Source organism: Manacus vitellinus, unplaced genomic scaffold (genome assembly GCF_001715985.3).
Source record: "Manacus vitellinus isolate BGI_N305 unplaced genomic scaffold, ASM171598v3 scaffold_14_pilon, whole genome shotgun sequence".
Lineage (NCBI taxonomy): Eukaryota > Metazoa > Chordata > Aves > Passeriformes > Pipridae > Manacus > Manacus vitellinus.
This window is the reverse complement of record NW_021939063.1, coordinates 3,257,280-3,280,964: the sequence shown is the minus strand read 5'-3', so window position 1 is coordinate 3,280,964 and position 23,685 is coordinate 3,257,280. Positions and strand designations below refer to the sequence as shown.

The following is a 23,685-nucleotide window of genomic DNA, read 5'->3' as shown; positions in this document are numbered from 1 at the left end:
TACTGGCGCACACATGAACTCAGACGAGCTGCAGGTCCAGCAGGAGAGGAGAGGCTGCTTTGTAGGAAATTCCCATTTGCAATTCCACTGGGAGAGCTGAGAGATCCATTTCATGGGCTGCTCAGTGCTTGGAGGTTTGACCAGCTGAAATCCATGGAAGTAGAAAAGTGCTTTATCTTCCTCTTCTCCTCGCCAGCACAGAGACGGTTACTGCGGCAGGAGGAACAGAGTTTGCTTGAACTCTAACAAAGAACTAACATTACAAAAACCCCAATCCTTGTTGTTAAAACGTACCAGGGATCCCGTTCAAACAGAATAAAGGAGGAGGTCCCCTGTGCAGGGCTCCTGGTCCTGTCCAGAAGTGGCCACTCAAGAAGAGAAGGAGGGCTCCTCGCCTGCCGTGTCCCTCCAGCACTGGTGGTGCCCGGGGCTGGAGACCAGCTGAAAACACAGGGTTTCGTTTTCTCCCCAAGCCAACTAATTAGGTGAAAGCCACTGATACATGCAGGGCTTCAGAAAGAGTCTTTGATGAATTAGTTATTTATCCTCTCTCATCGCCCCTGTGTGCCGCTGCAATGTATCACCCCCCCGGACTGTGGGAATGCATCTTCCGAGCCAGATCCCGGCACTTTTCATCACCGAGAGCTGAACTTTGTTCTGGGAAGGTTCCCAGTGAAATCAATTAGGTTTTGTGCAGATCAAGGTGCTGCTGAACATGGTTGCAGGTACCAGAGCCTGGCTCTGGGTGACCATGGCATCTGCTCCGACCCTGCTGGAGCTTCCCAGCGCCAGGCGAGGAAAACAGGCTGGCACTGCACTGACATGGGACGGTAAAATAGCTCCAGTGTTTGGAGCTGCCAACTATCAGGCCTATAATATATGTCCTAAAGCAGTCAAAAGAGTTTTTATGAGTGCAAAAATATTAACAAATCGTTGGTTATTTAAAGGGAATCATTTAGGGCTCATCTGGCTAATGAGGAAGAAAAAACGGAGCTGAACGCTTCTTCTCAGTTGTAGGGAGACGTATGAGATCAGCTGTTGTAGGAAGCTATCAGTGAACACACCTCGTTAGCTCCCTTGTGTAAAATTCCTTATCTGCCTCTTATTAGTCTTTCATTAATTAAAGCTACAGAATTCAGTATTTTTTGTTAGCTGTTCCCTCAGCATGAAACTCAGCTAATTCTTCTACTGTTGGAAACAAAGCTCCAAGATTGAAGTTTATTCTTATGGTGTTCTTTCAGTTATTTATTTCACATTGCTGTCATGCATGGATGAATTTATATGATGCTCTGATGACCTTTAGAAATTCCTCTGATTAAATGCTGTTCTACTTCATTATGACATTTCTGTACTTGTACTACCCGATTTGATGTGTACAGCTTAATAACACAACCAGACATGAATGCTAATAACTTTACAATTCATTGCATTGCTATTTTTTAATGTAGATGAATTTTAAAACAAGTTTCTCTTGCTGCAGGCTTACATGAATCATATAAATTAGAAGGTAACAAAAGAACATATTAGCATTTGTTAGCCTGGATGCACAAATTTTGTAGTAACCATTTTAATATGTACTACAACTTTTCCAGCCTCAAGTTTAATATGTACTACAACTTTTCACCCTCGATTTTTCAACCAACATCATAATTGAATTGGTTTCCTTCTTGCCTAAGGATAATGATTTTACACTGATGGAATCATTATTAGATTCTAAGGATTATACTGATGATGCCTGTTTTACATAGAGCTAAAAAAATTAAAATTATTCAACTGTAAAGTACTCCTTTACACAAAGGCTATGTAAGTTGGAGATAAATGAACTAATTATTGTGTTTAGAGTTGTTGTTAATATTCAGCATCTATAACTGGAGCAAACTTCTTGCTGTAGCTCTGTGCAGGGGGTGCAGGAGGCTTTTGAAACCCCCACCCCATCGCTTGTCCTTGAAGTCTGGCAGGTGGTGAGTTGCTGTCGTGGAGCTGATGCTGTGCAAGCATGTGTTCATCGAGGCAGGAGATGGCTTCCTGCAGATCTCCACAGAAACTGCTCAAAAAGCTCCTCATCTACAGGCACAGCCTCCAGCAGTGGGATGAGAAGCAGAGGAAAGGTGGAAGGTGGGAAAAGAGAAGGCATTACTTAGGGAAGAAGCATCTTTGCTGGTATGGATGTGGTTATCAGTTCAGTCTGGGTTTGGAAGACATGTCCATGTTCCACCACAACTTCCTAAGGGGTAAAACAATGTTTGAACAGGTCCAGAGTAAGTGAGAACCAGCTCACCTGCATCCACCACTTCTGTCTGCACATCCGAGCACTGCTCCTCAGATGGAGGGAGGGAAGAATGGCCCAGGTTAAGCATAAATGATGAATTTCTGCTATCCTGAAAACCGTCAACATTTCATGGGTAATTACACTTCAGGCTGCAGAAATAGCTGTTGAATTAATTGATTTTACAGTCACATCCTGAGGTGCTGAGTGGGTGTTGGTCTGTGTGGATGTGTCAAAATAACGCCTTCAAAAGTCTCAGGGGTGGAAGACATTTACCTCTGTCTGTTGAGTAATCAGCAATTAGAATACAATATAAATATCTGCAACCTTTCAGCTGAAAAAACAGGAAGAAAAACTTTATTATTGCCTTTAAACATTTTAAACTTTTTTTGCAATTTTTACTTGTCAAATATAGAAGTATCTGGAGCTGAAATTAAGCAAGTATAGCCCCTCTTCCTCTGATTTTTTTCAAGCTGGAGGTTAACCTCAATTAAAAAAAAATTAAAATCACGTTTCTTGAAGCATCTATTTTAAATCATAGGTGAGAGACCAGTCAGCATAAGTACAATGGACTGCTCTTGTGCATGATTTTTAAAAGCCTTTGTGCTTCATTACTGCAGCTGGATGTCACCTCTGAGGTCAGGGAACATGATTGCTTCCCCACACTTAAGCTTCAGTCAGTTTTATTCACTACAAAAACAAGAGTAAGGAGCTGCACCAGTTGTAAACTTGCACTTACTCCACTAATTGTGTATGGAGTGATCAATATATGGAATCAAATTCCATGTCCGTGGTGCATTAAGACATTATCAAACTCCTGTGCTTCTCAGCTGCTTTAATATGGCTCGAGGTACAGCACAGAGCTCCCCTTGTATGTGGTTCAATAGTTTCTTTAATCTGAGATGTAAACTTGTCTTTGAAAGTGAAAAACAAGCTGACCTGAAGGTAATAGACCTGCATTGAATTCATCTCAAACACATGTTAAATTTTCTTGACACCATTACCCTTTTCCTTAGGAAACTTCAGAGTGTTCTTGATTAATAATAAAAATAAGGAAAAACAACCTGTAAAAGCAAACCAGGAGCACTCGGTGGCCCATCTACTTTCAACCTTTTGCTCCTTGTCCTGGGTATTCTCAGCAAAAGAAACAAAATCCCATCAAGCTCTTTTCAGCATTGCACAAGGATTTAGACTATTTCCTATGCTCAGCTCTTTGTAACAACAGAACAAAATAATTAAGGTGATGTTAAATCAAGATGAGAGCAGGAGACAAGATCTCTGGATTCCAAGCCAGGCTCTCTGACTCAATTATTGAACAACTTGTGCTAAATTGTTTAACCTATCTGCTGCTGCTTCCCTGTCTTTAAGGTGAGGGCACATTAAGTTTTACCTCCCCACAGCATGACTTGCTGTGATTGTTGGTTTGTATTTGTGGGGTGCTTTTGGAACACAATGCTCTGTGAAGTGGCAGTGAAGTGTGGCTCTGGCATCCACTTCGGGGTTTCCTTTCTCCCCGAAGCTCGAATTCTGCTAAAACTTGGCCAAATTTCTGTAGCTTTCTAGAGGAAGAGTAAAATTTGTTGTTGCAGTAAAGGTTCATTATAGATGTTTCATCAGGGATCAGTTTGTGAAGCAGCTGTCATTGCTGTCGGAGAAGGTGGAGCTGTAGAGAGGCTTTAACTTGAGTTTGGGGGATCATGATGAGGGAGTTGCTGAAGACTTGCCATGTGCTGTAATTAAAGGGCTGCTGTCAGAGGCCAAGCAGGCATAAAAATGTTCCTTCCTCAGCTGCTCTTCCCTCTGGTGAGTTCATCTTAATTTTCAACATTTGATGGAGAATTGAATTTTGAGGTGGAAAAGGGAATGTTTTATCTCAGGGATGCTGTGGTGACTCTTGATGCTCTTTTATGGGTGTTCAGTGTGTGTAAGCATGGGGGAAAGGAGCTGGGTCCTTGGTCTGTCACCCAATCTCCCAAATTATTGTAAGGCCTCTCTGGGGAATGTGCTGCCAGCAGAGAAGGGAGGCTGTGCCCCAGTTGTTTGACTTGAACAACCAAAGACATTGCACCACCACCAAGGAAATCTTGGCCCACAGGCTCAGGCTTGAAGACAGCCTTGTCCCTGGCACAGCTTATCCCAGCAGGGACTGTGTCAGGTGTGTCCAATGGACAGAGCTGTTCCTAAGGACACGTGTCAGCATCGGGCAGACCAAGCTCTCGAGGTGTTTCTGTGTTGCTGGGGCTGTGGTTTGGACATGGATCAGCTGAGCAGGAGCTGGCTGGGATCCTGGGAGCAGCACTTGCAGAGTCCATCCGAGGAGCTGAGAGGAATGGCAGTGTTTTAGCAATCTCTCCATCCTGAAGGTGTGTGCTCGGGCAGAGAGAGGGCCACCACCAGCCAAAACTAATTGAAAGCTGTGTAGAGCTGACACCAATTGCTCTCACAGGAGTGACTACAAATACATATCTCCTGGAGCTCTCTCCCCACCAGGTCAGACCATGCCTTAAATAATCTGGGTGATTCTGGTGGACTTGGGGTCTCTCTCTTTCCAAAGAACAGGAGTAGGGTTCAGCATTTACACGAAGACAACCAGAAGAAAAGATTTATTCTCCTGTTGTTCTCTTTCTAAACATTTCCTTTGGTGCAAGTGTTAATATTGACAAGTGTGTGTTTTATAATTTTGGAGCTCACTTTAGGCTGGGATGGTGCATTGGTATTTAATGCACAGTGCACATAGTTTAGATGGCATGCATTAATCATATTCCTGTTGTCTTTGTTATGGTAATGGGAGAAACAAGCTCTTGGGGTTTTTTTTAAATTAAAAAAAAAGGAAAATGGGCTTGACTTCTTTTTTTCTTTTTTTTTTTTTTTTTTTTTTTTTTTAAGATACATTATATTTCAGCAGCTAATGAAGAGGAAATAATGATGAGTCTGCACTATGATATGTATTAGAGCACTAATTAGACTATAGCAGAACTGCTTACGGATGTCTTTGAAACACCTGCTTGGTAATTTTCAGCCCCATTTTCCTCTCTTTACCAGGGCAGGCGTGATGGGAAGACAGAGTTAAGACTGAGATATGAAACAGAGAACTCAGCACCCTCCAGTTTTGTCTTTTGTTCACCCAGCTTCATATATGTTTAAGACATATATGGATGGTCACTGCAGTGCCCTTTTTGTGGGCTGGGATTTCTATTGCCCATGGTAGGTATAGGGAAAGGACTCATATATGTTATTTTCTAACTTCCTTGTGACCATATAAAGGCAATATGGTTTCAGAACAAGAATTCCCAGTTTAGGCTGTCATCTTGCATGTACATTAATCCAGAATATTGTGTATTGCATCTCCAACATTAGCTTATCGTTGCTTTAGTTTGGAGTGTGTGTTTTTGAGACCATTAAAAGCTGTAAATCTAGAAATAATGTTGGCCTTCATTTTTAAAGCTGTTTTGAAGTTGTCTTCTTTTACTGTCATAAGAAACCACAGATATTCCCACTCTATATCTTATTTGCTTTTACATTTCTGCCAACTATGTAAATAATTGAATTCTAAACATGAATTGCAAACATGCCCAAAATCACATACCAAGCAGGCTGAGTTCCTACCTCAGCCATGTCTCCCAACTTCCACTGCAGCCCAACTGGTCCTAGGTTGTACAAAATTCACCTGTGTTTTATAAGATGCAAATATTGGCTACATATTTTTTAGCCTCTAAACATGATTGTGTTGCCCACACTAATGAGACTGACAGCGATTCCTCAGTATTCCCCCATACTGAGTCTCTGTGATGATTCAGCTTCTTTTTTTTCTCACAGCTTTTTCCAAAGGAAACTTTTCCAGACTGCACCATTCGTGTGTCGAAGGACATGGAGCTGTTTGTGCCTGAGAGCCTGAGCAGAGCTCAAATGAGAATTCTAAAGGTGAGCAACTCTGATTCAGAGCTGGTCTGATTTTTCTTATTTTGATGATGAAAATTTTCAATGGGTGCACTAAATCCTGAGAGAGTCACATGTTTAAATGCAGTAGGAAAACATTTCTCATGAAATAATGCATTTAAAAGTAAGAGGCAATATTTTCATTTATGGGTATATCAGAATTTTTTCTCTGTTTTGAAATATTTGGTACTACTTGCATAAAACCCTGATTCAGGTGGTCACTGACAGCTACAGCTGATTTCATCCCACATGTAAGATCATATATTGCAACCCACACAGAGAGGACAGTATTGAAAAGGAGAAGAGTTCTGGGGAGGTAGCATTTGAATTCCAGAATAGGAACAGATTTATCACCTGGCTGAGGATCAGGTGAGAGGTAAGAAGTGAATGTAGAGGGGTAAAAAGTAGCATCAGATGCCAGAAGCAGGTGTGGATTTGTCTGTTTTGGATCAGACCTCAGCACAGTTTGATCCAGCCCGTGGTGCTGTGCTATATGGTAGATGTGTAACTTGGAGGGAGACACGTGGAATCTCTCAAGGTCCTTTGAGGCTGGAGCTCTTGGCTGGTAGAGCCAAACCCTGAGACTTCACAGTGCCCAGTGTTGTCCTGAACAGATGCCCCAGGCACTGCAGTAATGGGAGATGCTGCCTTTGAGTAGGAGGTTTACAGGCAGAGATAACAGAAAATTTACTCCAGCATAAGACAAGGGGTTTATCTAGATATACAGCAAGTGTTTAAAAAACCAAACCAAAGCCCCAGGCAATTTTGTGACGTTCATCACCAGAATGAGTGGTCTCTCAGCACACCAGGGGCCTCAGCACCGTCAGTGCTTGTGGAGGCAGCAGAGCAAAGCACAAGTGCATTCGTGCAAGGGAGCTGGGAGGCCAAAACCTGAGCCTGCCAAAGCCCCAGGTGGATGTTCTGCCTTGCTAAGCAAGTCTGGTGGTTCAGTGACGCCACTGAATGTCCCCAGTGCCCCGTGTGACGCTGGTGACACCCCTGAGAGCTGCTGCTGTCAGACCTGAGCTCGCCCGTCACTGAAGTGCTGAACAAGTACCTGGAGGATTTCTGAGTGAGACACACTTGTCTTTAGAATGCTATGCTTCTGAAGTTAGGAGCTTTCCTTCAGTTATGTGAGAAACCATGCCAGTACTACGAGGGGAAGGCAGGTGTCTGGAAACAGGTCTTTTTAAATCCCACTACGTGCAGTTGTGCTGGGAAGTCTGGGGGGGGTTTGCCTCTGCTTCCAGTGTTGGGGGGTGTGTCTCTGTTTGGGGGGATGTGAGACAAATCTGTCCCCATCTCTTTCTCCCTTGTGGCTTCAGAAATTGTGCTGCACCTTCAGAGGGGATGGGACCATGTGCCATCTCGCCAGCAGTCCAGTCCAGAAGGACTGAAATAACCCTCTGGAGGGTTATTGCTTTCTGGGGTTGGATCAGTCTCTCCAGGAGTCCTTCCTACCAGCTCCCCAGTGTATTTCAGGTCAGTCCAAGGATCTGGGCTTCTATTTCTGTTTAACTGCTCACCCATATCATGAGTATAGTAAGACATGAGCCATATCAATCTAATCATAAACCCAAACAAACCAGCAGTTGTTCGAGTCCTTTATCTCTTGGCAGGCAACAGCAAGCCCTCACCTCTTATCCACTCTGCACACATGCAATTATTCCGCAGCCTTCATCAGCACCAGGAATTCAACAGCTGAGACCAACATTTATCTCAGTAAATCCAGCGTGTAGGTCTGCCCCTCTCCTGAATATTCAGATATGCAGCCACATCAGTGCTGCTCGTTTGAAGGCAATGACAAGGGTCATCATTTTATTCTTTATCTCCTGCTTCACCTGCTCCTGAATGCTGAAGGGAAGGAGGAAACAGCATCCTGGGGAGCTCAGTGGTGTGCATGACAACCTTGCAATGCTCAACTGTCCATCAGGGTGCCATGGGAGGAGGAGGAGGAGCAAAGGCACCACTGAGCATCCGTGCCCACAGCCCTGGTGGTGCCAGTGAGGTGGTGCTGGTGGGAGGGAGATGATGGGTGTTAGCCCTGCCAGCCCCTCCAGCCACATAGCATGAAGCCAAAGGGCACAGAAGTGCCTTGTCAGGTAGGAAACCTTCAGCCTGGTCACAAATAAGCTTGATTTCTGAAGATGAGAAAGGTTAAAATTGAGTTTGAATGTCTCGAACTTCCCTCAGGGCTGTGTTTTCTGAAAAGACAGTGGGTCTTGTTCAGCTGCTTTTCACTTACATGCCTAAAAAGATTCAGCTGTCATAGCCCTGACAAGCACTAAAAAGCTCTTGTTAAGGTCACGGGCATCAGAGAAGTGTCTCTTCTACAACATCCCAGTGAACCAGGGCCACTGGCACTGGGAATGGGGGCTGGTGTCAAGACACTGTTTGGTACAAACAGGACTGTGACCCGGTGTCCTGGCACAGCAGAGCTGCTGCTGTTCCCACTGCTCTTCCCAAGGGGAGCCGTGTAACACTGCTCCAGCTAAGTGCAAAAAGAAAAAAAAAAAACCAACAAAAAACCCCTCTAAACATCCCTGACCTTTAAATTCAGGCTGCAGCGAATAGATCTGCTGCTAACCAAAAATCTGAGGTTGCTTTCATGTGTCTTGAGCGTTCAGGGAATAGATGTAGCTTAACATGCAAATGCTGGGCTTCCTGCAGCACGCCGCTGCTTTTCAAACTCTCTCATTTCATGCTGTTACCTCCATCCCTGCTGTGTCTGTGAAAAGAGCCTCTCTGAGGAAAAGTTTCCCACAGACAGAAATCCGACTGATGTGGTAAAAAAAAAAAAACACCACACAACCAACCACTTATAGTTTAATTTCTAAAATGTGTGGTGTCCATCTGCAACCTGGCAACCAGCATCTTCTCTGCTGCTGGCGTGGATAGAGCAGCCCCTCGCTGCCTCAGGGGATGTATTTTATATATTTGTCCTCATCTGTTTAAGTGAGTAGGTTCTGAAGTTGGGAGGCAGGAGTTCTGTCCTAGCAAATATTTTCCCCCTGTGAGCAGGGATGCTCCAGTGCCCTTTGGTGTGTTTACCTCTGCACCCATTTTCTCTGTGTTCAAGTTACTGTGCTCACAAAACTTCAGTGTTCTGCACAGATAGAGAAATGGATGTCTCTTGTTCCAGGTAACAAGGGGAAATGGCCTCAAGTTGTGCCAGGAAGGGTTGTCAAACCTTGAGAGGGTTGTCAAACCTTGAAACAGGCTGCCCAGGGGTCACCATCCCTGGGGGGATTTAAAAGATATATACATGTGGCACTTGGGAAACATGGTTTAATGGTGGCTTTGGCACTCCTGAGGTAATGGTTGGACTCAAAGACCTTGAAAGTCTTTTCCAAACCAAATGATTCCATGATTCTGTGTCCAAACACTTCTTTTATCACTCATAAAGAATGCCTATAAAGCCCATATACAGCAGCTGTTGGGCAGGTCCCTGCCCTGGAGGGTACAAGGGGAACTCGCCAACAAATAATATGTTTATTTGGCACTTCAGATATCTTCCTTGAACCACCTGGGCACCATCATCCTCTTCTGCCTTTAAAGCAAAGCACGATACATTATTGATGGCTGAAATGCAGCAAATGTGTGGCATTTCTCTAATACCTTACAGTTTTGTTCTAATTTCAAGTATTTCCCATTCTATGCCACTACCATAAATTCAACATTTTAAGCATATTGTCCCTCATAGTGTCTGCTTATATTTTTAAGCTTGTCTGGCTATTTTGGCAACAAGAGTCATCATGAATTATGTAAGCAATTCCTCTCTTTAGGAGCTGGTCCCAGCCCTGTGCTGCCCTGATAAGAGCAGCGAGGCAGGAGCTGCTTTGGGAACAGCAGGACCTGTGTGCCTGCACCTCAGCTGGGCTGGGACCAAAGAACAGAGCACGTGGAGTGTTGGAAATGAATTGAAACCCCAGAGAATGGGGGTAAAAAATGAGATCCAAGCCTGATTTGCAGCAATTCAGTCTTGGAGCTGTGGCTTGTGACCATGCCATGGGCTGGTCGTAATGGGTCCCACTTAGTGAGTTATCTGGGACTAGAAATCGTGGTTTCTTCATCTCTAAAAGCTGAGCTTTCATCCCAAATATACAGCTGGGTGTTCAGGTGTAGGTGTAAGGGAGGATTCTAATCCATGAGGCTTCATGAAAATCAAGAGATATTGGGTTAAAACCCCTTGGGGAGGGACCTGAATCTGACCCACATTTTCTACCATAAACTATAGTTAAATAGAAAAGTGGCCACAAGCAGCAGCATCTTGGTTCTTTCTTGAACTCAAGAGCCCTGTGATGTCCTTGGAGGAAAGGGAGGTGCTGGGAAGCAAAGCCTCACTCCCCATCTCCTTACCTGGGCTTTTATTAGACTCCACCACGATGTTCCTGTTCAGATTTCAGCACTCTGACCCCTCAGTCACCTTTTTCATATAAACAATCATTATAGAGCAGAATCCTGATGACTGGCAGCAGTTAGTCAGGACAGATGGCCTCTGCCTCTGACAGCTCCAAAACATCACATAAGCCTCATCTTTTCAAGAAGGCCTTTACCAGATGGGTCTAATTTAAAGCATGGCCTTTCTCATTTCTTCCTAAAGGACAGCTAATTAAGTGCAGAATGGATGTCTCTGCTCTTCCCAGGGCAGGAACAAGTGGGTGTTTGATATGGAAACATTTATGGTTTGGTTCCAGCACATCAGTGAGGGGAGATGATGAACTCATTAGAATAAATATCGACAAGTGTATTGAACTTCCAATTTTTTCTGAGTTTACTGGAGCTGCCCCAAGAGAGGCCAATTCTTGAGCAACGTCCTGTGAAAAAATGTCTCTAATTTTTTATTGCTCTGCAGTGACCAACCCCAATCCCACTTGTATTATCTCTTATCAGTCCTGTTTTTACTCTGCTGCCAAAATTTGTGGTCACAGCTGAGGAGCTCAGAGAGCAGCTCAGAAGAGGTTGAAACAAAGCTCTTATCGTGTTTTCCAGGAGCTCCAATCCAGTTGTTTCTGGCTGTTGTTTCCCACTCGATTTTCTGTGGTGGGAAACTTTATTCTCTTTTCCTCTCGTGCATCAAAATAGCTCTGAGAGACTCTTCTCCTCCAGGCAGGAAACCCTGAAAACTCTGGATCTGTTCAATTAGCTGCATTACAAACTGATTTCCAGCCTTGTCTCTTCTTCTCTTACATGAGCTATTAAATCCCTCCTCTCCTCACCTCCCCAGTTAAACTAAAAATGGCCTAATTTTTTTACATCCTTTTTACAAGCGTGTCCACATGGTAGAAATGAGGAGTTCTGGCTTATCTTGTTATTATGTAAATATTTTTGTGCTTCTAGAACAAAGTTTTTCTTTCCCTTTGATCCAGTTTTCTTGTAGTCAGTTTAACCTCCAGAAAGAGTCAAGAGATTGGTGGAGATTGCCACTGGCATTTTTCCTGAGGAAAACTGGAGAGAGAAAAGAAAACTCAAAATTACAGCTCATTTAGAAATGGAAGCAAATGAAAGGAAGAGATTGTCTTTCAGTCTTTTTTAAGCAAATTTTTGCTTAAAATATCTGGGACCGGTGTAAAAATAGCATTTACATTGTATTACAAGATGAAAGGGGTTCTTTTCCAGCAGCCTGGGAGGTTGCTGTGCCCCAAACTTGTGCTGTGGGCAGGATCTCCAAATTACTGGAATTATTTTTGTCCTTCCATACTTTAGGAGTTTTGGCTGATTGCTTTGGACTGTGCTGGCAGCAGGGGTGAACAGTCTTCCAAAAAGAAAATTTTAGGATAACTTCAAACTCCCATAAAGAAGAAGTTGATTCTACTTTCACCAATTCCAGAGAGTTATTTATTATTAGAGTTATTTCATGGAGTTATTGTACAGAGTTATATTTCCCAATTATAAAATCAGGACCAAAGCACCAGTGACTAATGGGAGGAAAAGCAGCAAACGCTCTGTAGTTAAAAATATTTAATTACACTTAAAAGTGACTGTACAGAAGATATAATAGTAGAGACTATTTTGGCAGTCTTTTGGGTAGAAAGAATGACAGCAGAAGGTCTGACTGAACTCATGGTTCTGTGCCAGTGCCCAGGACTAGCTTGGTTTCCAATCTGGAGAAAATATATGTATGTGGGATTTATACACAGGTCTTGTATGTGTGTTTGCCTGATGTTTATTAGTTCAGCTGTTAGTACCTCTTCAAAACAAGAGGGCATGTATTTAAAAAAAACAAACAAACAGCTGAAGATGTTTTCAAAGTCATGGGTGTGAAGGGAAGAGGAGCCACTGCACTTGGAGTGTCTGCCTGGAGCCTTCTGGAATCTCAGCCAGAAGTAAAACTTGGCAGAGCTTTGTTCTGCCTCGGTCCTCCCTTTGCTCAGAAGAGCTGATTGATCAGTCCAAGTGGCTGAAATTGGGGTGAGGGTTTCATTAGCCTTGGATCAGGCCCTCGGCACTGGATACACTGGTTGCTTGAAAATAGGTAATTAATGGTGCTTTATTTTTCATGTTTCCAAGGCAACACAAGCCCCCAGGACATTGTTTTCCAGTCCATGAGCAGAAGCTTTTGGCTGCTGAAGTTCCCCTCTGTCTCATCTGAAGCTGCTGTAAAGGTACCAAAGCCATATTTCCTGTCATTATAGTCTATATCCAAAACGTCATGACAATCAGATGCTGCTGATGAAATGATCTCACTGCAGAACTCATTCAATCAGTGGAGCTCTGCTGTTCAAATAGATAATTAGTGTTGTGACAAGTGTGACTGTAAATGCCTCAGTTTGGTGGCAATGTTAGGAAGTGTGACAAAATTAAATTATTTGTCTGCCTTAAGCATGGCCCTCCTTGGATTGCTAATGAGGGAAATTCTTGTTAAACACATGTCCTTTTCTCATCAACTGCTTTACAGGCCCTCAGCTGGGAAAAAGATTTATTATTTGGATCATAAGGGGCACGAAAGGCTGGACTTTCCCTTGTTTTCTCTGACTTGTTTCTTTTCATGTCTTTAGCTTGTGTTCCAGCATAAAACAGAATGATCCCCTAAAATGGAATCACCAGGGAGAGCAACCCCAATGGACACCTTTCCTGCCTGTCAAAATCCCCTCTTTGGAAGGAATGGGCACAGGGAGTGCATTCAGGTGCTCCCATCTCAGGGGAACATTTGCAGCACCTCTCCTAGAGGTGACAAAAAATTCAGTCTGTTCTTCTGCAAGGGCAGGCAAACCCTCCCTGTGTGCTGCTGGGGGACTCCAATCCTGCACCCTCGGCTGGGAATGGAGAGGGGAAGCAATTCCATGTCCCTCCTCTCATTCTGCATCCCAGGGAGTGTGGGATTTGGGAGGCTGAGGGCAGCAAGGACCGGGACGCTCCAAAGTTTCTCTTTCCTGACGGGTAATTTTGGATGTCCCGCTGTCCCAGGAGTTGCTTTGAGTTTAAATTATCACGGGCTGAATTAATGAGCATCTTGAAGCTGCACCCTTTCCCATGGCTCCTAACAGGATGCTTTTGATCCTTCCTTCCTTTTCAGCATTTGCCAATGCCCTGATGTTCCCCCACCCAAAGAGAATTAATGGCTGAGCTGGAATGAAGAGCACAGCACAGAGAGCAGGCATGGCCCAGACCTCACAGCACTAATTATGCCCTTAAAGGGTAAGAAAATAATCTTGGGTACATTAGGAAGAAAGTGTCTTAGAAATGCTGCATGGGGTTACTGGCACGTCTCCTGTATTTGTGCATTTGAAAGGGGAAAAAAAAAGACTTTAAAAGATACTTCCTGACCTCAAAAAGATCAGCAGGGAGCTCAAGAAAGGAAATTTAATTCCAAGTGAGTTTATGAAGTTTTCCTGACCCTTAAGGATGGAAAAAGCAAAGGAAGGATGCACATGAAGGTCCTGCAAAATTCTAATACTGAAACACTCTCATGCACGAAGTGTGAAGTCTCAAACCAGAGAGTTTAAACCCAAAGCAAGCAAAGAGCAGGGGATGAATTACAAGGGCCAGTGCAGACACTGCAGTGTGGCAGTTCAGGTGATGAAGAGGATCCATGAAAGGAAAGGTGAGTGTCTGTCAAAATATCAGAAATTTTGGGAAGGAGAACTCGGTGATGCACCTCATGAGAGGCAGCACAGAGGATGTCAACGAGGTGCCCACACCCTCAGCTGACCTTGGGAAACACTTCCAAGCCAAGGGTGAGACATTTACCAGCACCTCTGAGAAGCAGAGCTTTGCTGAGGCTGCTGGAGTAGCTTGGAAAAAGAGGAATTCTCGTCCTCTCTCCAGGCTGTACCTCCTGCTTCCCAGGGAGACCCAAGCTGTGACCACGCCAGGGAGGCAGCTGGGAGCTGTGGAGATCCCTTTTCCAAGAGGGCAGACTGATCTCCAGAGCTGCAGTGAGGGATGTCCCACGTCCCCCACCCCCTGGCGGCTCCCACTGTGCAAGCCCCACATTTAAAGGGCCTCTTTTCATCAAGCAGCCTCGCTAAAAACCAGAGCAATGCACACTCAGTTCTATCCCTGCTAAACATATCCCTTTTTATTGCTTTTCAGGAGTTCAAAGCATTAGCATATAAAACAATCCAGGTGGCTGTTTTCCCTAAAAGAGCTAGTGCCTGTTTACAAACTCGTTTTATTTTCACAATATTCCACTGTTATTTATTTCAGACAGAGAGCTGTCAGATTAATGCACTCCCTCATGCAGGACAGCTTGCTTTATTGCCTGTTATTAAGACATAACATATACAACCTGACAGGCACTGCCCACGTCTGCATTCCACCACTGAAAGGCAAATTAAGTTGAAAATGGAGATCTCCAATATTTCTTTGGGCTGAAGTGATATTAGTTTTTAACTCATTTTGTATTCATAGAGGATCCTGCATATTTGTAACATATCCAACAGTAAGCTGTCCAAAGAAAAAGTAGTGTTTTTTTTGTTTTTTAAAAATTCTTATTCCAGCTACCTCTGAGAAATTCAGGCTTTAGAATACAACTCTGCTTTTGGATAGGGAATTGAAAACAATGCAATTTACAGTAGTGCTTTACTAAGGACTGTGACTGAAATCTATCCTTCTTTCTTACTAGATTTCAAATAATAGTTGTGCCAAAGTGCTGTTGGTTTTGGTGGAAGTACAACTCAGAGTGGAATGGCAGAACTACCTGCCCCAACAGTTCCTGTTGTATAAGCAATGTTATTCATATTTTTCATTATTATTGATTAGTTTTCTTTCTTTTTTTTTTTTTTTTCACCCCAGGACTGAATTGCTACTTTTGGACAGTCACAGGAGCTGCTCTGGAAATGCTTGCTGGAGGTAGGCTTATCCCTTTCCTTTTCCCTTACTGCCTCTTTACCTTTTCCTCCTGTACTTTCCCAATGACAACTTATTTTGTTCCAGCTCACTGGAGAATCAAGTCAGTTTTATTAATGCAAATAACCATTAACTAAATTAAGATGATAGAAGAAACAGAGATCAATTTAAAGAAGACTTATATGGACACTGGGGGAAGCAGAGCAAGGCATGTGTGTCCACCTACAACCACCTGAAAGGGAAAACCCCATTAATTCAATACACTTGTGTTGGCATCATTATTAACTCTTATGGCAGTACCTGGATCAGCTCCCTGTTTGCAGGTGGAATCCACGCTTTAAAAGCTTAATATGTGGTACCAGGGAGAAGGTTTTTTTGCTGAAAAGTCTGGGCTTTACAAGAAAATGCAGCTGTGTAGGGAACAGGAAAATGCAGTGGAAAACAGGATGTGCAGCTTAATGCTAAATAGTGATACACTGAATAAATTACTATAAAGAACTAACTCTTCTTCAATGTAATTACATTGGGGTTTTTTTTTCCATTTCAGAGGAGAGGAAACAGCCTAATTGGATAGATGGGAAATGAAGCCAGGGAAAGGGAAGTGGCTTTTTGTCCACTCTGCTGTAAACCTGTGGGCAGAGATGGAGCTCAGCAGCTCAAGCACAACCATTTTTAGATGCATTAAACCCCCCAAATGTGCAAATATATAATAGGAACAAGCAATAATACTTTGAAATATTCTACTATCCCTCAATGTAATAAATATTTTATTAGAGCAATAGAAAAAAATGCATACAGATAACCATAGGATACACACACAACTGGAAGTTTTAAGGATAAATTTTGAACTTTTCAATATGAAACAAGGTACCTGGTACATATCTCATGGAGATATATAACTAGAAATTAAATAATACAATGTAATTCCATGAGAATGGCAGTACAGGAACATGGACTAGAATTGTGTGAAACAACAGAGTCACCCTTTGTTGCATGAAACATAACTATATACTTACTAGGAACACCTGTATTTCCATCTCCCCCCCCCCCTTTGCATGTGTCTGAAAACAACACTGGTTTGCCACATGGAAAAGCAACGAGTCATTTATAGCTCTATATGTACATTATATACAGCTCTTGCTTACTTCAACAGTTAGCACATAGTGTCAGCTGGAGCTAATCAGGTAATTTGCTATCTGAATGCATATCAAGGTATTTTTTTTCTACAGTGCTACCATAATTTCATTAATCCTGGTTCTCCCTTTGTGGTTCTGTGTGTTGTAATAATACTGTGAAATTAAAAAGAGCAGTCTTTAAAAGGATATGCTTTATGTCATGTGTGCTGTTACAGGGATGTTGTCAGCTCCCTAAAAGGTGTCTAAAAGGCTGATTTGACTAAATTCACAAATATAGAAGTCAAATGGACCAGGTTTAATGTATCTTTAATATACTGCTATGAAAGCAAGCACAGATTTCTCTATAATAGCAAGCCTGAAGTGCTGTTGTATAATTTTTTATTATCTTCTACAGTATTGCCATAAACTTACCAGAATCGTGTGACAGTGGTGGGGTGTGTCTGAGAGCCAGACAAGGTGAGACAGTTTTGAATGGGTTAAAGAGCAGCAGGAAGGAGAGTTCTGACTGTAACACTGAATTAAGGATGCTTACAGTGCAGTGTGGTAGATGATAAAAGAGCAAGATAATTTGGGGCTGCATATCTGGAAGCACCACATCTCAAGGTAGGGAGGTGGTGGTCGTCCCTTTTCATAAGGCCGTGGTGCAACTGCATTCCAACAGTGCTTCCAACTGGGAACTCCTGTTAGTGGGACACTAACACACAGGGAGGGCAATAAAAATGAGCCTGAAGGTGGGAGAATTTGGTTATGAATGAAGAACCTGGTTAAGAAATATAAGGTGGGGATTTGAGGAAATGAACTTCAAAAATTACGGATGGAGAGGAAGGGCAGGTGTTTGAAAAGGTGCATAAACATCTGTGATAAAAAAGAGAGGCCTCTTTGAAACACAGCTGTGAGATCATTTCTTAGGAGCAGCACTGGAGGCCCCTCTTGGACACCCCAGCGTGGACCGTGCAAAACTAACACTCATATTGAGACTTTTCCCTCCCTTCCACCTGGGATTTCTCGCTAGATTTAGAATAACTGACACAAAGGACACTAGGAAAACTGATCCAAACCTCCTGGGTTGTGACACTGTCTGAAGAACAGCCACTTGGTCCGTGTGTTATCACCCGATTAACAACACCCATGTCTCTGATTCCATCTTTTCTCTGTAGAACAGTATTGTAACAATGCAGAACATCCCCAGAACAGTTTGGTGTCGCTGCAAAAATGGAGTTTCTCACTGAGCTAAGCTCTTCCTCTGACCATAGTGCCATTGCTCTCCCTCTCTCTTACACTGTATCTGAAGTATGTAATATGTAAACTCCTTTGGTTCAAGTATTAAGGCATTTCAGATTCCTTTTTAAAGGATTTGCTAAACTTTACATGGTATTTTTACTTCAACTTACAGTGAAATATAAAGAATTTAAAAACACGTCAGGATAGAAGAAAAACATGCATTAACCACTGCAGTTTTTTTTTTTAAAAAAGCACTTTAGTAACCAATTCTTTTTTTTTTTCTTGCAGCAAATGCAAATATATCATTACAACACTGAATTAAGGGTCAAGGAAAATACTGTTGCTAAGAAGCTGGACACACTGAAGATATTCAAGACTGATGGACCAGAACCTCTTGCATCCATACCTGTGAAAAATGGAAAAGGTCAGGATTAAATGAAAGCATGACTGTGTGCTGTGCCAAACTATTACCCTTCCCACATGCTAAGCAAAAAATTATTGGTTTTGTTTTTTTTTTTTTTTTTACTTCTTACAAACAGTAGAAATTTACAAAACCACAGTAAATATTTTTAAACTACAGAAACCCCTTGCAAAATGCTGAAATTGTATGAATGGTTTCAGTGGTCTGGTTTAGCTGACAAAAAGTGGTATTTGGTCAGAGGTTGGGCTCGGTGACCTTGGAGGTCTTTTCCAACCTTAATGATTCTGTGTTTCTATGACTCTACTTTCAAGGTAATAATTTAAAAAAAAAAAAAAAAAAAGGAGAAAAAGCAAAAAAGTTAACATTTTTAATACCAATTTACATGGTAATTTACCAGTTCAGCAGGATGGAATTTGTCAAGCATAAGGGCGTGAAGACTGTTAATTGCTTTTTTTTTAATGACCTTATTACCACCCAACGTATAAGTATTAATTCCTTTTTTTTTTCTTTTGTTTTTTTTTTTGTTCCTGAAAAGACAAAGTTGAAGGGGGAAGCAGCTTGAACCTACTGGCTAGCCTGGGAATGAGGATCTGCTCGCTGCTGGTGCCATCCCCCCCCTCGGTGGTGGCCTTCACCTCGATGATATAATCGTCGTTGGACTGGAGCCACAGCTCGGCCGTCGTCTGCTCCGTGCTCAGCACCTTCACACTGCTCTGGCTGCTGGTCCTGTACAAAACCTGCAACACAGGCAACATCCTCCTCTAGGACCTGCCCTGCCACTTTTGAGCTGGGCTTCTCAGAATCCAGGTTTCTTTTTCGGGGTGAAAAGATCTGATTTTTTTTTTTTTTTTTTTTTTGGGTTAATGTTCTCGTGCGGAATTACATTTTAACATCAATCAACAGGTTTAATTAGAAATGGCACACTGTAGAATGATAACACGTATTATATATGGTTTTGATTGCAATTGTTATTATAGGTAATAATATAATTGGTGGTGGGACACTGGAACAAGCTGTAAACATGAATTTCTTGCCAATACAACTCAGATCTTCAGCCTAAATCTTTTAAGTGGGAATATATCATGTGGGATCCAGCTACACAGAGCTTATCAAGAACATCCTCAGCTATTCTTTTACACTTATATGACATATTTAAATACTTGTACATTTGTGTGCTGATCAGATTTAGAGCAGATGTAATTTCTATCAGGAAAATGAGCAAGTCCCACAGTAGGTAAGAAAAAGGGTAAGAAAAATATCAGTTTGATATGTGTGGTACTATACATAGACCTGGCCAGGAAGGGAAGCTGTGTCCACCAGGCTAAATCTTGGATTATATAGTTTCTTCTGAAGTGTTATATATTTAGGTGTTACATATTTTTAATAAGTTTTATAGATGTGATAAGTGTTCTGCAGGTTCTAAGATCCAAGTGTTACACGTGTGGTAAGTGGGATCCCAAGAGAAGGCACGAGGAGAAGGCATTAGTGTACATTAATGGTAATTAATTAGTGGTAAAAAGGACTGTGGTTATGAGACATTGTTAGAATGTGATTAAAATCTGTAAGAAGGCTGTGACATTGTGCATCCTCTGAACATGCAAATAGGCAAGAAAAAGCCAACTTTGGATTGCTTTCAGCTCTGTTTTCACTGACCTTATACCCAGTCACCTCGGACTCGTTCCCCAGAGCTGTCACCTCCTCCCAGCTCAGGATAACTCTGGAGTCAGTGACATTCCACACGACGTTTCCTGGAGGTTGACTGGGTGCTTCAAATACATAATAAAAGTATGGCTTTAATTTAATTGGCATTAGTGATTTATTCAACAGTAGGAAATAGTTCAGGCAATTGACTGTCGTTACATTTTGGATGCAAAAGCAACTCAAATGCAGGTTCCTCGTTTGTACACGTTATGGTTCAGAGGCTAAATTGGAAAAATAGAAGGAAGGAAAAAACGGAATGCCACATAAATGTTATTTCTGAAGCTGAATTATCTGTTGATTGTCCTTCATTAAATGCAGCCAGATAGAAGCATGTGTCTTAGGACGTGGGTGATCAATTAGAACAAGCTGGGGAAAACAATGGTGGTAACAGAAAATTTACAGTTTTAGTGCAGTGCCAAGAACAAGAAAATTCTTCACAAGATATTGTTAGATAAATTTAGTCTTACTGACTATTCAAATCTACACACTACTTTGATTCACTTTAATGTTTGTACTGTAGAAATACTTCACAGGGATATTTTTTTTTGTTCTCTTAACTCAAGATTCTGACCTGCAGCCCCTGCTCATGTCTGAGCTGAACAACAGTGGGCTTTGGCCAAGGCAATCTACTGACTTTTTGTTCATTAGCAACCTGAGCCTGTTATTTCCAAAGAAGCTGCATCCTTTGGGCTGTGCTTTCATATATCTTGGAACTGCCAAGCTCTCAGGGCAGGCAAAGGAAGAACAAACCTCTTACGATACCTCAGGTTGGTCTCCCAGAAAATGGGCCACGGGGTGACACAATCAATGATTAAAATCTTTTCTAAATGTGTCAAGGAAAACAATTTACTGCTGCTGTCACCTAGTGGAGGCAACTGCTGCTTAGGTGGACTGGGCTGTGCTTTGATGCTGGAGGTTCAAGTACCAAGCACTAACAGTGGTTTTGAACACTTGTATCCATGTGCTTATTTTTTTTTTTCCCTCTTTTCTTCTCCTCACTTCAATTCCTTCCCACAGGTAACTCCCTACCTTCTTTCCATGAGCAGTCAGATCAAAACTCATCTGATTATACTTCAAAAATAGACACAAAAATGCACGAGCGAGACTTAAAGAAATTATTCTGAAGTCAAACAACCACTCACAGGTATTTTTTGCAGCATTTGCCTTGTTCTATGCACCAAGTAAGATTTAACCTGATGTACTAATAATAACCACATTTTGGAAATGTAAAAGGAGATTGTTTCACTCCTGAGAATGAAGTGTTACAGCATATATGAGTAGTTTTCACACTGGGATATTAAAGCTGAATTTCAAAAGAAATGAGTCATTCTTGAAATCCACAACAAAATATTAAGATGACATGTGAAAAGGAAGAATAATTATATATAAAAACTGTAAGCCTCTATCTATCACTTGGCTTATGGAAGGGATTCAGAAGGCTCCAATTTGCTTCAGACACCAAAATCTCCAGTAATCTCCAGTGTTCAGAACTGCAGAGCTTCATCTGTACCAGGTCAGATCCTGATCCATCATGTCATGGAAGTACATGTCCAGGGCTAAGGATGCAAATAGCTGCATGGATTTCTGAGACTCTTCAGATGCTTAAAGCTGGTCATGAACATGAATATTTCTCTGAATTAGAATTGACTGACAGAACACATTTGGTTGTATTTTAAGACTTTCTAAATATGAAATAATTGTGACACCTTGTCTTATAAACTTAGGCAAGTCTTCCCCAGTCACTTGCCATTTTATATAGCATATTTTATAAAAAACCTCCACCTGTTATTTTGGGCTTGCAAACAGGAATATTTCAAACATAAAAGCAAAGATACTTTATTTGTCAAGGACTCAATTTTCAATCTTGAAATATACTGCCAGTTGAACTGAAGTATTTGTATTTCTTGATATGGCTGGAGTTACTCAGAGGTACCTTGTAGGCCCTGTGGGGGAATGTAAATCCTTCATGGCGAAAAACACATCAATCACGAATATTCAAGTTAAAGTAGAAATTGGGATTGATTAAAAATCACACCTTTGAATGAAAAATCAGCTTCTGCTGTAGCAGCAGAGAGAATTATTTGTCTTAGTCAATTCAACTGGTAGTTAGCAAGATCCTTCAGAGTGACATTACACTGTAGTGCAATGGTTTTGCTCTCTTTAGTCACATGCAATTAATTTTTCCTTTTTAATTATTCCAAATAGCAGCAATCTTGACCAACGGCCTGATCCAGATCTGTTCAAACCAGTGTCCAGTTCTCACACATCCCAAAGGCAGGTTGCCACTAAAAAAGGACTGAAAATCCCTGAGCTGACCAGGCTGGCACCAGCCACAAAGTTGATTAATTAGAGAAAAAATTACTTATCACATGTCCTGTCCAGGCTACAGGCAGTGAGTTACTTCAGATCAGCAATGCATGTTAACTCTGCATATAATATATCTAAACTCTGGCAAATCTGAGTTGGTTTAGTCCTCAGTGACAGCCTGACACTCGTTTTTGCCTAAAATAATTTCTGATAAATTAGCTTATTTCATAATATTAATGACACAACTATTTCTGGTAGAAGGATGTTAATGACTATTCCAGGGAGTTTGACCTCTCAGATATATTTAATTGTATGTTCTCGTGCCTCTGACAGAAATCCTTCAAGAGTGATGACCCTGACTCGGGGTTGTGTTACAGTGGAGGAGCCCACTAAAAATATTTTCACTGTAGAAAAATTAGTGCAGCCTTTGACAATCTGTTCTCCAGCTTAATTTCTCCTTTGTAACAGCAAAGTGGCCTCTTGTGCAATTTGTTCAAGGGGAAACAGTGGACATGAAGGATTGTTTTGCATGAACTGTATGAGGATCATTGCATTTCAAAAGCCATGCCCTAGAGAACTTATAAATATGTTATAGAACGCTGAAAAATTCAACAAGTCTCTTTTTTTTCCCCTTCTAAAGAACAGAGATTTTTCTTTTCAATTTCTTCCAGTCATTAGAAGCATAATAAAGGTTCTGTGCAGAAATTACACATCTTTCTTGGGTTCCACTGGCATAGCTGAGTTCTACTCGTCCTGCTGGAGCCACGGAGGGAGGAAGCTCCGAGCTTGATTTAATTGTGCTTAGAACCAACCCCTGCCCTGGACTGCACGAAAATTCAAGTCACTGACTCATACTGTGTGATTCCCAGTAGTGCCACTGTTTTTCCTGCACACCATTAAGTCTCTCCCCACTTTGAATTCCAGATACTCACGTGGCTTTTTAGTGGTGGCATTCACAGTGGCACTGAAGGGCCCAGCCCCAGCACTGTTGTAGGCACGGACAGCTGAGTAATAAGCCAAGTTGCTCCTCAAACCCGTGATTCTTATTGATGTTTCATTCCCTGCAGCTTTTACTCTGTTTGAAGATTCTTCTTTCTGACCATTATTCCAGTACCTAACCTAGGAGATATAAAAGCAAAACCATTTAAATCTTGCATGGAATGGACTGGTTCACCCACAGCAATGCACTTGACTCTTTTAAGTGCAGGTTTTTTTTTTCTCCCCTCAGCTGAAAAAGGTAGAAATACATTAAAGTTTCAGAAATGTGTTTACTGTGCAAAAATAAAATATTCTTATCCATCTGCTTCTCACGCCTGCTGCTCTTTTTAGTGTGACTGTAGGAAAAAGAAAATTGAAATATTAGATCTTGCTTGAATTAAAGAATGACAAGAGGAAAACCATTACTT

At 41.9% G+C, this 23,685-nt stretch overlaps 1 protein-coding gene and 1 long non-coding RNA gene across 2 annotated transcripts in view; one reads left to right on the top strand and one right to left on the bottom strand.

Annotated features, from left to right (window-relative positions):
* The first annotated feature begins 5,391 nt into the window (after positions 1–5,391).
* On the top strand, positions 5,392–19,039 carry LOC108638880. The gene is made up of 7 exons (XR_001920119.2): positions 5,392–5,470; positions 6,083–6,187; positions 12,713–12,807; positions 13,719–13,840; positions 15,440–15,496; positions 18,139–18,274; positions 18,807–19,039. It is a non-coding gene; the product is annotated as an uncharacterized LOC108638880 (long non-coding RNA).
* Positions 19,040–19,605: 566 nt separating this feature from the next.
* CNTN3 (contactin 3) overlaps positions 19,606–23,685 on the bottom strand; it is a 47,492-nt gene continuing 43,412 nt past the window's right edge. Inside the window, exons 16-17 of the mRNA XM_029958278.1 lie at positions 23,212–23,398; positions 19,606–20,037 (exon numbers count right to left, since the gene is read on the bottom strand). Of these exons, the coding sequence (XP_029814138.1) occupies positions 19,778–20,037; positions 23,212–23,398 (447 nt within the window). The 3' untranslated portion in view covers positions 19,606–19,777. The remainder of the gene's footprint in view (positions 20,038–23,211; positions 23,399–23,685) is intronic.